A 16,494-nucleotide genomic window follows, 5' to 3' on the forward strand; every position below is an offset into this window, starting at 1 on the left:
GGACTAGATGCCCCCTGGGTTCCCTCCCAACTCTAAAATTCTAATAATTCCTTACACGGAGGTTTCAGAGAGGGGACTCATCCAGCCACTTTGCACAGGGAGGGTCCCAGGTTCAAATCCCCGTGGGAGGCAGCTAACACTTCTTCCCAATTCTTCCCACCCCAGACAGCATCGCAGGTAGGGGTGGCAAGAAACGAGATTTCGGGGCGGGGTGCGTTAGTGTGTTGTAATTGCCCTTGGTCCGCCCCGCCCTTCTCCCCGATTGGACGGAGGAGCGCAGCCTGAGCCGTCCTGACCAATCCCAGGCGAGGCGCTTTCGAATTTTCAGAGGGACTAGCGCCTTTTATCCCCACTGTTTTGGTTTGTCTCCCATTCGCAGCCTGGGAAAGCGGCGGTCGCTCTGTGCAAGCGGAAAAGCTAAGGTGATGGTTTTGTGCAGAAGGGCTGTGAGAAGCGAGAGAGCTTTTTTTTTTGGGGGGGGGGTGTTGCAGAGTTTGGGTGGTCCCTTGTCCTGAGCAAACAAAACAAGCCACCGTGCAAAAAATTCAAGCCTCCTCCTCTTTCGTAGAAATATTAGAAAGTACAGTACGTATTGTATTTGGTTGCATTTTCTATCCCGTTTTCCATCCAAGGAGCGCAAGGTGGCGCACGTGGTTCTCTTCCCGTTCAAAATTATGTGTAATTTATTAGTTTATTTCGGAATTCTTTTTTTTTTACTCTGTGTTTTAAATGGCTGTGACTTACCCTGAGGCCTGGGTAGGCCGTAAATCAAATACAGTCAGTTTTTAAAATAGTATCTCTGGGTTGCTGTTCTTTTAATTTTAATTTACCTTAATTGCCTTCTGGATTTTCAGCTGCTTCTCATTTACCGTTTTTACTAGAGACTGCTTTGATTAAGCGGTTTATAAATGCTATTAGAATGAAAAGCGACACACGTGGGTTTAGCAAAGGGGTGTGTAAGCGAAAGTGAGAGTGAGGGCTAAGCGTTTCAAATTTCCAATTTTTTTAATGCCCCCCACTTGAGTTTGCAACAGGGTGTGGTTAGCAGCCAAGAAAGCTTCAGCTTTCAGCTTGGAGGCAAAACGAGGTAAGGCAGGAAGGCAGGGCCTTGCTGTTTCAATGTGTTGGCCCCACTTTGATTCAGTATTAAATGCTGAACATTAAATATTTCAGCTATTGGCTCCCCTTTCCCATCTATGGTCCATTTGTGCCACAGCCCCATGTAATGTTTTATTCTACAGTGGTACCTCGGGCTAAGAACTTAATTCGTTCCGGAGGTCCGTTCTTAACCTGAAACCGTTCTTAACCTGAGGCACCACTTTAACTAATGGGGCCTCCCACTGCTGCCACCGTGCAATTTCTGTTCTCATCCTGAAGCAAAGTTCTTAACCTGAGGTAATATTCCTGGGTTAGCGGAGTCTGTAACCTGAAGCGTCTGTAACCCCAGGTACCACTGTACTTGAACTGTGCCCAGTCGTATGTGAAATGGTATTCAGACATCTTGTGAAGGCGTATCTTCTTCCTCAGGAGTTGCCTGCTCCTTTATTTTATTATTGTATTGTGTTTATATCACATTTTCTCAGAAGAGCTCAAGGCGTTCAGCATTTTCACCCACCCTCCTTTTTTCAAGGTTTTTTCAACAACCCTGTTAAGCCGAGAGTTGGAGACTGGCCCAAGGTCACCCAGCCAGCTTCTGGTTTTTTGGGAATTTTAACACTGGTCTCCTGAATTTCTGTTTTTATAATGCTATTTGTTTGCATTTTTTTGTGTGTGTGTGAGAGAGAGAGGTAGTCTTTTAGTCTTTATTTGTTATTTTGTTATATCCCCTGGGAATTTTAAACTGGTTTAGGCATGGATTTTGAATGCGATAAAATCTCAAAAGGATACGGCTCTTGAGCAAGTGCAGAGTAATAATGACTCTGAGGCTCCTCTTCCAAAATTGCAAGTGCTGTTCTTCCTCCTCATAGGAAGAAAAGCACATTAAAAAGAAAAGGTGGAAACAGGAGCCCTCTTTTGCCTTCAGCTTGTCTAGCACGACAAAAGGACAAAAAGCTGAATGTGGGAAAGGAAACATTTTTAAAGAAACAGTTTGATTGGTAGAATTTAGTAGCAAGGGAAAATTTAGTTTTTTCTCAGTGCACACAGCCAAGCTCTACAGATTCCTCTTTCCAGTCCATCTTAAGGAGCAAGAGTTGTGTCTGTACTTCCATAGGTGGTGGTTTGGGTGATGGTAAAGGAAGGGACGGATTATCCCATATAAAAGAATCAGAGCAGCAGAGGAGTGAATGTAAAAGAACTGGAAAAATACATTAAATGAGGTGTGCGAAAGCAGTCATATGGACCCAGGGGATCTCAGTGGGTCTCCCTGCCCCCATCTCCCACAGTTCTAGGCAGGGAAAGGCAGTGCGGTGTAGTGGTTAGGGCTAGGACCTGGGAGACCAGGCTTCAAATCCCTGCTCGGCCATTTTGTTCACAGGGTGACTGTGAGCCGGTCATGCTCTATGGTGGCCTTCCTCACAGGCTTGTTGTGAGGAAAGACCACGCACGCTTCCTTCAGCTCCGTGGGGGAAAGGTGTGATAAAGACAGGGCTTGTTTTTAGCCGGAACTGAGTTTCCGGCACCTCTCAGGTGGACGCCATTGCCATCCTAAGAGAACAAGGAGGTGTTCATGGTGAGTTCTGGCGCCTCTTCCCCCCCCTAGAAAAACAGCACCGGATAAAGATGTACAGTGGTACCTAGGGTTACATACGCTTCTGGTTAAATACACTTCAGGTTACAGACTCCGCTAACCCAGAAATAGTGCTTCAGGTTAAGAACTTTGCTTCACGATGAGAGCAGAAATCGTGCACTGGTGGCGCAGCGGGAGGCCCCATTCGCTAAAGTGGTGCTTCAGGTTAAGAACAGACCTCCGGAACAAATTAAGTACTTAACCCGAGGTACCACTGTACAGTGGAACCTCGTGTTATGGACAAGATCCATTCTGGAGGCCCGTCCGTAACACGGAACTGACGCAAGCCGAAGCGCCACATTTCCGCATGCACACACGCAATTTAGCGCTTCTGCGCATTCGTGAGCAGCGAAACCCAGAAATAACCCATTCTGGTACTTCTGGTTGCTGCGGGACGCAACACAAAAACATGTAACCTGAAGCGGACGCAATATGAGTGTGACTGTACAGTGGTACCTTGGGTAGAGAACTTAATTTGTTCTATAGGTCTGTTCTTAACCTGAAACTTTTCTTAACCTGAGGTACCACTTTAGGTAATGGGGCCTCCTGCTGCCCCCCCTCCGCCTCACGGTTTCTGTTCTCATCCTGAAGCAAAGTTCTTAACCCGAGGTACTATTTCTGGGTTAGCAGAGTCTGTAACCTGAAGCGTCTGTAACCTGAGGTACCACTGTAGTGATAAATAAACGAAGCACAGCCTCATTTGGTTGGACAAATTCATGGCGGACCGAACTATCAATGATGACCATATCAGAGGAAATGCTTTGCTGAATAACAGGGGGAAGGGAGGGATGTTGTCCTCACGTCCTGCTCACAGGCTTTTGGTTGGCCACTGTGAGAAAATATTGCAGGCCTTCGATGGGCCTTTGGCCTGATCCACAGAGCTCTCGCTAACTAAGCCTGTCCTTTTGCTTCAGAGGGAGGCAGCCATGGCAACCAGGAGTCCCACCAGCACGTCATTCTACGATGAAGTAACCTGTCCCATCTGCCTGGACTACTTCGAAGACCCAGTGACTGTGGACTGCGGGCACAACTTCTGCCAAGCCTGCATCACCCAATATTTGGGGGACTCCGACGCAGACCCTTCCTGCCCGCTGTGCAGAGAACGGGTTGAGGCAAATAACTTCAGCCCAAACTGGCAACTGGCAAGCCTTGTGCTTATCAAGAAAATCCAGGAGGAAAGACAAGCCAAGGGAAAGGATGGGGTATGCAAGACGCACGGGGAACCCCTGAAACTCTTCTGCATGGATGACAAAGTCCCCATCTGCGAGGTGTGCAACAGGTCGGACTTGCACAGAGGCCACAGCGTCTTTCCTGCTGAAGAGGCTTCTCGCCAGTATAAGGTAGGCAATTGCTGTAGCAGGTGGCTGAGGAGCAGCGTTCGAAATTAGCCAGGCGCATCTGTTAAACCACAGAGCCTAGGACTTGCCGATCAGAAGGTCAGCAGTTCAAATCCCCGTGACGGAGTGAGCTCCTGTTGCTCGGCCCCTGCTTCTGCCAACCTAGTAGTTCGAAAGCACGTCAAAGTGCAAGTAGATAAATAGGTGCCTCTCTTGTGGGAAGGTAAACAGTGTTTCCGTGCGCTGCTCTGGTTTGCCAGAAGTGGCTTAGTCATGCTGGCCACATGACCCGGAAGCTGTACGCCGGCTCCCTCGGCCAATAAAGCAAGATGAGCGCCACAACCCCAGAGTCAGTCACGATTGGACCTAATGGTCAGGGGTCCCTTTACCTTTACCTTACCGGCCACTTGCGACCCATTGAAGATGCCTGGGTGTCAGGATGGCACCTGACATCTCCACCATCTAGGGATCTTTGGATCTGGACTGTTTCCTTTTTCTTTTTCTTCCATTTTTAAAATTAATTTTCACATTAATCACATAGAAAAGGAACAAGAAAAAAAGTAAAAAAAGAAACATTACAATACACAAAAAAAATAAAAAGAATTTTAACTTCCAAATCCTAATTTCATTACATTGATAACTGACTTTCTCGAATCCCCTCTAACTGAATATCATTATATCACCTGATTAGCCGTCCTCCAAATTCATATTTCTAATAATATTAACTTCCTTCATTTACTAACTTCTTTTCCATTATTAATACTCCATTCCTTAATATTTATTAACAACATAATCTTATTCTAACCCTAGCCTTTTTTTTTTACTTCCAAGAGGTTTCTCTTTATCTTATATTACAGTATTTAGCCAAATATTCTTTAAAATTCTTCCAGTCCTTTTGTGTCTCTTCTTCTTTCTGGTCGCAGATTCTTCCAGTCAGGTCAGCTAGCTCCAAAAAATCCAACATCTTCATCTGCCATTCTTCTATTGTTGGTATCTCTTGTGATTTCCAGTTTTTGGCTAATAAAATTATTGCCAGTGTAAAGGTAAAGGGACCCCTGACCATTAGGTCCAGTCGTGGCCGACTCTGGGGTTGTGGCGCTCATCTCGCTTTTTTGGCTGAGGGAGCCAGCGAACAGCTTCCGGGTCATGTGGCCAGTATGACTAAGCCGCTTCTGGCAAACCAGAGCAGCGCATGGAAACGCCATTTACCTTCCCGCCGGAGTGGTACCTATTTATCTACTTGCACTTTGACGTGTTTTTGAACTGCTAGGTTGGCAGGAGCCGGGACCGAGAAACGGGATCTCACCCCGTCGGGGGATTTGAACCACCGACCTTCTGATCGGCAAGCCCTAGGCTCTGTGGTTTAACCGACAGCACCACCCGCCTCCCCTTTTCGCTGTAGTGGCATACAAAAACAATCAAACATCTTTTTTGGGCAATTCCAATCCTATTATTCCAAGTAGAAAGGCGACTGGATCTGGACTGTTTTCACACACTAATACACCCATCCTGTAGAATTCTATCCATTATATTTTATCTGCGCAGTCGGAATGAATATATTGGAACCCAAATGCTTCTTCTGTGCAGCCTGAGCGAGAGCAGTCACCATTAAGGAGCAGAGGCAGAAATAGGCTGATAATATATGTGGACTATCCCTGGATCAAGTGACTTTTAAAAGGGACGCTGATGGCACTGTGGTCTAAACCACTGAGCCTCTTGGGCTTGCCGATTGGGTTCGAATTTCTGCGTTGGGTTCAGCTCTTACTTCTCTGCCCAGAGCAGAGTGTGGTGTAATGGTTAAGAGCGGTAGTCTCGTAATCCGGGGAACCGGGTTCGTGTCTCCGCTCCTCCACATGCAGCTGCTGGGTGACCTTGGGCCAGTCACACTTCTCTGAAGTCTCTCAGCCCCACTCACCTCACAGAGTGTTTGTTGTGGGGGAGGAAGGGAAAGGAGGATGTTAGCCGCTTTGAGACTCCTGAAGGGGAGTGAAAGGCGGGATATCAAATCCAAACTCTTCTTCTTCTCCTGCCAGCCTGGCAGTTTGAAAGCACACCAGTGCAAGTAGATAATTAGGTACCGCATGGCGGGAAGGCAAATGGTGTTCGGTGTGCTCTGGTTTCCGTCACGGTGTTCCGTTGCACCAGAAGTGGTTCAGTCCTGCTGGCCACATGACCTGGAAAGCTGTCTGTGGACAAATGCCGGCTGCCTTGGCCTGAAAGCGAGATGAGCTTTCTTCGTCAAGTCTTGCCCAAAAAGTTCTTGCAAAACTAGGAGCCGACACTGATTGAGCGCTGGAAAGCCCTATGCAGATGTCCAGTACTATTATGGTTATCTCAATTTAAGCATAGTATTTAGTAATAATAAGTTTTACTTTGGTTTCAAAACTTCTGGGTTTCCTGTTTTCAGTTGCTGTTCGCTGTTCTGTTCTGTTTTGCATTGCCTGGAGACGTTGGTATGTTGTTGTTGTTTCGTCATTTAGTCGCGTCCGACTCTTCGTGACCCCCTGGACCAGAGCACGCCAGGCACTCCTGTCTTCCACTGCCTGCCGCAGTTTGGTCAAACGCATGCTGGTAGCTTCGAGAACACTGTCCAACCATCTCGTCCTCTGTCGTCCCCTTTTTCTTGTGCCCTCCATCTTTCCCAACATCGGGGTCTTTTCCAGGGAGTCTTCTCTTCTCATGAGGTGGCCAAAGTATTGGAGCCTCAGATTCAGGATCTGTCCTTCCAGTGAGCACTCTGGGCTGATTTCCTTCAGAATGAATAGGTTTGATCTTCTTGCAGTCTATGGGACTCTCAAGAGTCTCCTCCAGCACCATAATTCAAAAGCATCAATTCTTTGGCGATCAGCCTTCTTTATGGTCCAGCTCTCACTTCCATACATCATTACTGGGAAAACCATAGCTTTAACTATATGGACCTTTGTTGGCAAAGACGTTGGTATAAAAAGGTAAATGTACCCCTGACCATCAGGTCCAGTCGTGACCGACTCTGGGGTTGCGCGCTCATCTCGCTCAAGAGGCTGGGAGCCGGCGCTTGTCCACAGACAGCTTCCAGGTCATGTGGGCAGCGTGACTAAGCCGCTCCTGGCAAACCAGTGCAGCACACGGAAACGCCGTTCACCTTCCTGCCGGAGAGCGGTCCCTATTTATCTACTTGCACTGTGAGGTGCTTTCGAACTGCTAGGTTGGCAGGAGCAGGGACCGAGCAACGGGAGCTCACCCTGTCGCGGGGATTCGAACCACCGACCTTCCGATCAGCAAGTCCTAGGCACTGTGGTTTAACCCACAGCGCCACCCGCGTATAGAAGGTGATAAATAGCAATAATGAAGCATGTGACCCCAAAGTTTCAACTTCTTATTGAAGTTCTTCCCATCTCTTCCCAAAATATCGCCACTTTGAGCAGGCTAGTCAGAGATGGGGAGAAGAAGAAGAAGAAGAAGAAGAAGAAGAAGAAGAAGAAGAAGAAGAAGAAGAAGAAGAAGAAAGCAGTGACACTTGATTGTCCTGGAATAAAAGGGGGGCGGGCAGGGCAGGGCAGATTCTGTTGTCTTGAATCGGGCTTTATTTTCTAAGGAAATGACTGGTTTACATCAGGTGGGTTGAAGTCCTGTCAGAGCTAAATGACTTTTCTGTTCTTTTCAGGAGAGAATTGGTGTCTATGTGAAGTCTTTGAAGCAAGAGAGGAAAAGGCTTGTGGACCGGAAATTAGCTAAAGATCAGAAAAAGCAGAAATGTCTGGTAGGTTTATGTCATTACGGTGGGGAATCTGCGGGCCAGTATTGACCGATGGACAGGGGCCACCCACCTATCAATCAAATGACATCATGGCCACGTGACTGATAAAGTCACCTGTGAAGGTCAACCTGCAGAACTGAGATGGGAAGGGGTTTGCCTCTCCAGTACACTTCATGCAGACAATCTATTGTCGGAGAGATTGTGGGTACGATACCGAGGCAAGGTGCCTCCTTTTCTGTACCCGCAAGTTCTGAACAACCAGCCGTGTCAGATTTTGTAATTTAGACCTGCCTGGCTTGGTGCCCTCAAGATTGTTTTAAAAATAAATAAATTATTAAGACTTTTCATAATGTCTTACACTAAAAAAACTTAATCTAAACAAAAATAAAAACAGGAAAAGAAGAATACAAATCCTCTCTCCATGGGCATAGCCAAGGGGGAGCGGGGGCCAGTGGCCCTCCCCATCAGTAAAAATTAATACAAATCTGAAGTTCTGTCCTCCTTGCAAAAGCCTGCCCCCTCCCCAAAAATCCTGGCTACTCCCATGCCTCTCTCAAAGGTAGATCTTAAGTTTTATCCCACTACAAAAGAGGTAAACTCTCCCAACTGTCCCTTGGGAGCTTCTCTTCCCATCAGTCCCAACAAGGACAACCAATGACCAGGATGGTGGGATTTGTTGTTCAGCAATATCTGAAGGGCCCCAAGGTTCCCCAACCTGATCCACCCCCACTCTCTTGGGGGCCTCCAAAAAAAATTAAAGGGGGAAAAACTGTACATTTCCAAAATTATATTTCAGTTCAACAATTACTTTGATAAAATGCATATTTTGTTAAGTGCAAATGGCTTTAGATACCTATGAGGTCCATAAATTACCATATAGCATATATTCAACTGAAAACACAGCAACAATTTGTTGTTGACAAAGGACAGCTGGACATATAAAGGGCCCCATTACCTTCAGTAGCTTGTTGTTGTTTAGTCGTTTAGTTGTGTCCAACTCTTCGTGACCCCATGGACCAGAGCACGCCAGGCACTCCTGTCTTCCACTGCCTCCCGCAGTTTGGTCAAACTCATGCTGGTAGCTTTGAGAACACTGTCCAACCATCTCGTCCTCTGTCGTCCCCTTCTCCTTGTGCCCTCAATCTTTCCCAGCATCAGGGTCTTTTCCAGGGAGTCTTCTCTTCTCATGAGGTGGCCAAAATATTGGAGCCTCAGCTTCAGGATCTGTCCTTCCAGTGAGCACTCAGGGCTGATTTCCTTCAGAATGGAGAGGTTTGATCTTCTTGCAATCCATGGGACTCTCAAAAGTCTCCTCCAGCACCATAATTCAAAAGCATCAATTCTTTGGCGATCAGCCTTCTTTATGGTCCAGCTCTTACTTCCATACATCACTACTGGGAAAACCATAGCTTTAACTATATGGACCTTTGTTGGCAAGGTGATGTCTCTGCTTTTTTATATATATCATATATTCAACACAAAAAACAGTGACAATTTGTTGTTGACAAAAGACAGCTGGGCATATAAAGGGCCCTATTACCTTCAGTAGCTTAGGGCCTCCTCAAACCTAAATCTGGCCCTGTTCTTCCTTATTTTTCCTTAATGTATTCTCTCCCACTCCCAGAAACAGTTAGAAACAGAGAAGCAGAAGATCATGTCCGCCTTTGAGATAATGCACGAGTACCTCATTCAGAAACAGCACCACTGGCTAGAGCAGCTGGAAGATCTGACCAAAGAGCTGGAGAGGAAGCAGGAAGAGAACCTCACCAGAGTCTCTGAGGAGATTTCCCGGATCAATGGGCTGATTGCGGAGATGGGAGGGAAGTGCCGGCAGCCCCCGAGCGAATTCTTGCAGGTGAGACTTAGAATCACATACACACAAACACACACAAAATGAATGTTTCGGGAGCCTTGGAATGAAGGAGGCACGATCCTAGGAACGGCCATTTGCTTTCCACAGACAAAGAAATCACCACTAGGACAAGAGGAAGCCCTGTGTGTGTTTTGTCTGTGTAAAGGTAAAGGGAGCCCTGACTATTAGGTCCAGTTGTGGCCGACTCTGGGTTGCGGCACTCATCTCGCTTTATTGGCCAAGGGAGCCGGCGTACAGCTTCCGGGTCATGTGGCCAGCATGACTAAGCCACTTCTGGCGAACCAGAGCAGCGCACGGAAATGCCGTTTACCTTCCCGCCGGAGTGGTACCTATTTATCTACTTGCACTTTGACGTGCTTTCTGCTAGGTTGGCAGGAGCAGGGACCGAGCAACGGGAGCTCACCCCGTCGCGGGGATTCAAACCGCTGACCTTCTGATCAGCAAGTCCTAGGCTTTGTGCTTTAACCCACAGCACCACCCATGTCCCTTTTGTCTGTGTAGCTGAGATCTATTTCTCTCTTTCTTTCAGGACGTTAGCAATGTTATCAGTAGGTATGTAGCTCTCCTTTTTGTGTCCTTTGCTCTTTGCATGAACGAGTTTCGATCACACTGGGGGTGTTCCTGCAAACAAATGACGCGGTTTTCCTTCACTGTGTGGTTCACACTGTTGTCTGTCTGTCTCTTTTAATTTTGAGTTGGTGCTGCCCTGCTATTTTTCCCGGGGGGGGGGGGTGTCCCACCTCCTCACACATTTGTTTTCATTTTAAAAAACAAGCATAAATGGATCTCTGCAAAATATGGTTCTAACATTCCTTAGATACACTCAACTGCTGCAAGCAGTTTTCTTTGTAGGTGTAATATGGAAGATTGTGACTTTCTTATTTCCTCTGCAATGTGAGAGCTGTCTACCTGCTTTTGGGGTTTCATGGAGGATAAGTTTGTCAACGACAAAAGGATACTGGGCCAGATACAATCTGGGCCTGATTCAGCAGGTCTCTTCTTACTTTAGGAGAGAAGCTCTTTTTTTATTACTATTTTACATTGTTTTATGTGACCCACTTGGAGGTTTTTTTTTTCTTTTATGATTAAGTGGTCTATAATTTTTATTTTTACTAGAGGTCTCAAGCTTTAGAACACCAGGCCCAGGCACTTGTTCAAGAGTGGTTCTTGAGTTAAAAGCCCGTCTTGTCCTTTAATGATACAAGTTCACGGGAAAATGGCATTATTTTACTATTTTGTATTTCCTTCCAGGTGTGAGGAGAATTTAGTAGAGCCTTTGGTGGACCTTCATTCCTGCTTGGAAGCCCATTTCAGAATCGCCATTCAGAAAACCACCGCTTTAGAGGAGGCCATGGAGAATTACAAAGGTACAGTTTGTTGTTGTGTGTGCAGCATTTACACTTGGGTTTTCTTCTTCTAGTAGACTTGCAGCGGAGTTTCCTTTTAACTGAGTATCTTTATTATTTACAAACATGTACACTGCTTGAATACAAATAAAATAACACAATCCTTTCCTCTTCCACCCATCTGGCCAGAAACTCATGCTCATTTACACACCGACCCTTGTTGATCACATGCCGTTAATAAAGGCACCTGTTGCTGGGTAGATTTTTTTGTTGCCTGGCAACCTGTTCAAGACCAATTCTCAAGTTCTTTCTAGAATATTCCAACACAGTTGACGTTTGAAGGATGGGAAATGGCTACAGGTATTCTCAGAAAGTTCCAATTTCAGGCTCCTCTGCATAGCTGTCAACTTTTCCCTTTTCTTGCGAGGAATCCTATTCAGAATGAGGGAATTTTCCTTTAAAAAAGGGAAACATTGACAGCTATGCTTCTCTGCAACAAATGTCATTAAAAAGGGGGGAGGGTCAATTCCCCTATAAGGTCCCTCAGTAGGTCTTCAAAAAAGAGGCATTGCCTGCTTCTATTTCTCCTCCACACAATCTATATTCCAATCTATACGGAATTTGCCACCACAACATGTAAGGCTGCTGTCTTAGATGAGTTTACAAAAGGCTCTTGGTGGCTACAAATCATGATAGCTGCAAGTCATGTGAAGGTCCTGAAGTGTAGGTGGGATCCCACAAGGCAAGACACAGTGAATAACAGCAAGAACCTTTATTGAACTAACAGAACTGGACAACAGGGGCAAAGCAACTGCTTATATACCTTTCTGAAGGCATGGGCCACTCCCACCCCCAACGTGATTGGCTGTCTGAACTTCCAAGCTGCCAATCATGACTCAGCGTTTCAGGGCCAATGGCAGAGGCCCAAATCCTGAAATGTCCTGTGATTGGATATCATGTATCGAATCAGAACACGGGTTCAGAATCCGTAGTCCAGACTCAAGCTCAGGCAAACATAGCCCACTGAATAAATAAAGGGTGATCCTTTGGGGCTTGCTCAGTAGGGCAGGTGGGCATGGTTGACCGAAAAGGCTTCACAGGTATAAATGGGCAGATACAGCACCACCATTGCTCTGTCTCTGCCCCAGTTAGCAAAAAGTCTCTGAGTGCACCAGCACAAATGGAAAGAGCCTCCTCTTTCTGCTTTGGGAATCCTCCCCTCACTTTCACCTCCGTATGTCATTGGACTTGATTACAGGCTTTAAGAATACAGTGTAATTCCAAACAGCATGATCTCAATTTAAATGCTGACTCCCTAGGGTTTTCTGCACCTTGAGAGAGTTGGTTTTTGTTGTTGCTGTTCATGAAATCACCATCAAAATAAAACTTATACGCCGGCCTATACCTGCAGAGCGGTTCGCAAGATAAAATTACAATAGGAAAAACACAAAATACATAAAATATAAACAAAAGTGGCTGGATAACCCCCCCCCCCAACACACACACACACACACACAGTGTTAAAAAAAAAATGAAAACGCAGTTACAAAGCAGTTTAAAAGAATGTAAGCAGTACTCTCTGCTGGATGGTAAGCAGTCCTTTTGTAGTCTAGATTCAGGTAGTAGTAGTAATAATAATAATAATAATAATAATAATAATAATAATAATAATAATAAAAATTAGTTACAGATAGGTAGCCGTGTTGGTCTGCCATAGTCAAAACAAAAAAAATTCCTTCCAGTAGCACCTTAAAGACCAACTAAGTTAGTTCTTGGTATGAGCTTTCGTGTGCATATCGTGGGTATCTGAAGAAGTGTGCATGCACACGAAAGCTCATACCAAGAACTAACTTAGTTGGTCTTTAAGGTGCTACTGGAAGGAATTTTTTTTTGTTTTTAATAATAAATTATTTTATTTATATCCCGCCCTCCCCAGCCGAAGCCAACAACAACAATAATTAATTGTCCAGTAGCACCTTAGAGACCAACTACGTTTGTTCTTGGTATGAGCTTTCGTCTGCATGCACACTTCTTCAGATACCAAAAGCTCATACCAAGAACAAACTTAGTTGGTCTCTAAGGTGCTACTGGACAATTTATTTTATTTTATATATATATTTCTTTTGTAGTCTGTCAGGCCCCACTCTAGGCCTGGGGAAGAGAGGCAGGAACAGGCCATTTTCTTTATGTTTGAGGGTCTGAGCAATTTCCCTCTCCTTCACAGATTCCCTGGAGCAAGCTCTGGACGCAAACAACTTGGAGGAAGCTGTCAGCACAGGTAAGTTCCCTGGGGAGACAGAGAGAGAGGGGGGACATTTTAACAGGAGGTGGTACTTAGGCGTTGGGGTCTAAGAGAGCCCCCTCTGCATAACCCAGGGGGCTACTTTTGCAATGGGGATGTACGAGAGATGGAATAGCATAGGATGAGGGGCACTGCCCTGAGCGTGAGATCAAATGGCACTCCGGCCACAAACCCACAAAATTGTTTGAGGAACCTGTGGCTGTTTGCTGTGCCTATTTGCCTACATTCAGCTGAAGTTTTGGGGAAGAGGCTGGGGGTGATTCCGCAGCAGCTGAAGATTATCCTTTGCATGGGAAGCTGTGTTGTACTGACTCCAACTACAGTGGTACCTTGGTTCTCGAACGGAGTCCGTTCCGTTCAACTTCCGAAAATGTTCAGAAACCAAGGTGCAAATTCCGATAGGCTGCAGGAGCTTCTTGCACTCAGTCGGAAGCCGTGTTGGACATTCGGCTTCCAAAAAACGTTTGCAAACTGGAACAGTCACTTCCGGGTTTGCGGCGTTTGGGAGCCAAAACGTCTAAGTCACAAGGCGTTCGAGAACCAAGGTATCATTGTATTGGCTGATCCAGTTCAGTCTGGTCTACAACCAGGGTTTCCCGAACTTAGGTCTCCAGCTGTTTTTGGACTACAGCTCCCATCATCCCTAGCTAGCAGGACTAGTGTTCAGGGACGATGGGAATTGTAGCTGGAGACCCATATTTGGGAAACCCCAGCCTCTCCTGGTATGCCCCACGGAGAGCCTCAAGGTCCATAAATAGCAACACCCTAGAGGTCCCGGGCCCTAAGGAAGTTAGATTAGCTTCAACCAGAGCCAGGGCCTTTTCAACACTGGGTCCGGCCTGGTGGAACACTCTGCCTCATGAGACCAGGGCCCTGCAGGATCTGATTTCTTTCTCTGTAAGACAGAGTTGTTCCGCCTGGCCTTTAGCTTGGAGCCAATTTGATTCCCTCCCCCTCTTTATTTTTTCTTTTCCTTTCTCCTCCTGCAATGAGGCTACATTTTAATATTTTAATGTTTCATTATTTTAATGTTGTATTTTAATTTGTATTCATTCAACTTGTTTTTATTATTGCTTGTTAGCCGCCCTGAGCCTGGCCTTGGCTGGGGAGGGCGGGGTATAAATAAAAATTATTATTATTATTATTATTATTATTATTATTATTATTATTATTACTCTGACATGCAAGGCATGCGCCTCTATTGCTAAGCCACAGGTCTTCTTTCCTGAAGCCACTCAATCTTCCCTCTTTCCTGCAGTGAATGTTGTTCTGGATCCAAACTCAGCACACCCCTATCTCGTTCTCACTCCGGACCGGAAGAGCGTGCAATGGGAACCGTCGTGGAAGGAGAGGGAGTGGAGGAAGAAGAACGTTTCCCAGCATTTGGACAGATTTGACTGGGAGGTCTGTGTGCTCGGCCGCGAGAGGTTCATTTCGGGGACGCAATGGTGGACGGTGGAGGTCTTGGGAGAAGGCAGCTGGACCCTGGGGGTGGCGAGAGACTCGATCGCAAGGAAAGGATCCTTCAATGTCAGCCCTGACCAGGGCATCTGGGCTCTGAGGAAGCCGTTTTGCGACACGTACCTGCCTCACGAAATCTTGGCCTTAACTTTCCCCGAAACCACTCCATTGATGTTGACAAAGGAGCCCAAGAAGATTCTGGTGGCCCTGGACTACCCATTAGGCTGGGTGGGCTTCTTCGACGCCGATACCGACGAATTCATCTTTGCTTTCCACTCGGTGTCGTTCGCTGGGGAGAGGATCAGGCCCTTTTTCCAGCTGCGGGAGAGGGGATTCGCTCTGAAGTGCTGACTCTTGAGGGGGCCTCCTGTCACCCCCCAAAACCCCACCCAGAATGGTGGAGCTTTATCTGTGACTATATAAGGGCGGCCATTTTAACTGGTTTTCAGGCAGGATTCCGTTTCCTGACCACAGCTTTTAGATTGTTTCCTCATCTGCTTTATTTGCATGTTTCCAAGAAGGCTTAGAGGCCCTCCGTGTCATTACTGTGCTTTGAAATAATGATTCCTTCTAACTTTTTTTATAGATATAAAAAAGCTGCAGACAATCGAAAAATTTTGGGGTATTGATCCAGTACCTTTGACGGGGGGGGGGGGGAATGAACGGATTTGAGAATTGCCCTCACTGTGCAAGTGTCGGGGGCAAACAAAAAAATGTGAACTCTATTTTGGGGTAGAAAGCAGGGTTTTTTTCAGGATATTGCAGTTGGAAGAAGCGTCTAACTGTGCTCCCTTTGGGCTTTTGCATTTATTTCCCTGTGCTTTATTTCCACCATTCTTTCCCTCCATATGAAGGAATATATATATATATATCTGTCCCTCAACAACTGCAAAGGGCAAGTTCGTCCTTTGTAGCCATTCCACGCAATTGGGTCCCCTCCATGACCAGGGGTTGCGATCGCAAAGAGTGGTCTGTACTTAAACAGCTACTCATGCCTTACTCTCTCTTTCGGAAATGTCAAGAGGTGGGTTTGGGGTACAATTTTGGGATGGGGCTCACGGTGCATTCTTCTGCTTCCCTCCTACACAAAGAGGCTTGTAGCTGCAATGGGGAGGTCTCACTGGTGAGGAATACGTTTATTTTGGTGGGTGAAGGGCTTAGGTAGTCATGTGACATTCTAGGTCAGGTGACTGAATCTGAGAGCCTAGGCAGGAGTTTCCTGCAGGAGGGGAGCCACTCTAAAGAGTGGGCAATTGTGGTAGTGGAATGAGGTCAGAATAAGACAAGCTTAATTCCCATCTTTGCAATACGTTCGACGCTGTTTTGAATAGTCATGGCTTCCCCAAAAGAGTCCTGGGAATTCTAGTTTATTAAGGGTGTTGAGAGTTGTAAAGAGCCCTCTATTTCCCTCTCAGAGCTAGACTTTCCCTGGGAATGGGGAATGATTGGAAACCACTCTGGAAATTGAGGCATGTAGGGGTTTCCTAACAACTCTCAGCACCCTTAACAAACTACAGTTCCCAGGATGCATTGGGACTGTTCAAAGTGGCACGCTACAGCTTTAAATATTTAGTGCAGATGGGTCCTAAGAGATTGGGACACACCCCTCAAGTGATTTGATTGCTAATAGGGAGAAATTCCCACTTTTAAAATTAATTCTTTGATTACCTTTGACACTATACTGATTTGGGAACATGCAGGTCACACTTTC

The 16,494-nt window shown here is 46.2% G+C and overlaps 1 protein-coding gene across 3 annotated transcripts; it reads left to right on the plus strand.

Annotated features, from left to right (window-relative positions):
- Positions 1-250: 250 nt before the first annotated feature.
- On the plus strand, positions 251-15,502 carry LOC309364807 (tripartite motif-containing protein 10-like). Of its 3 annotated transcripts, none has more exons than XM_081902723.1 (8): positions 251-422; positions 3,643-4,068; positions 7,709-7,804; positions 9,426-9,656; positions 10,204-10,226; positions 10,926-11,041; positions 13,245-13,298; positions 14,581-15,502. In XM_081902723.1, exons 2-8 carry the CDS (start codon positions 3,655-3,657, stop codon positions 15,132-15,134), a joined length of 1,488 nt encoding a protein of 495 aa, XP_081758849.1. In that variant the 5' UTR covers positions 251-422; positions 3,643-3,654; the 3' UTR covers positions 15,135-15,502. The 3 variants fall into 3 exon arrangements, with proteins under 3 accessions (XP_081758849.1, XP_081758848.1, XP_081758850.1); XM_081902722.1 differs by having other exon boundaries at positions 251-402; positions 3,625-4,068; XM_081902724.1 differs by lacking the exon at positions 251-422 and adding an exon at positions 1,019-1,087.
- The last annotated feature ends 992 nt before the right edge of the window (positions 15,503-16,494 follow it).

The sequence above is a fragment of the Podarcis melisellensis genome (genome assembly GCF_964234715.1).
Source record: "Podarcis melisellensis genome assembly, chromosome: 2".
NCBI classification, from domain to species: Eukaryota; Metazoa; Chordata; class Lepidosauria; order Squamata; family Lacertidae; genus Podarcis; species Podarcis melisellensis.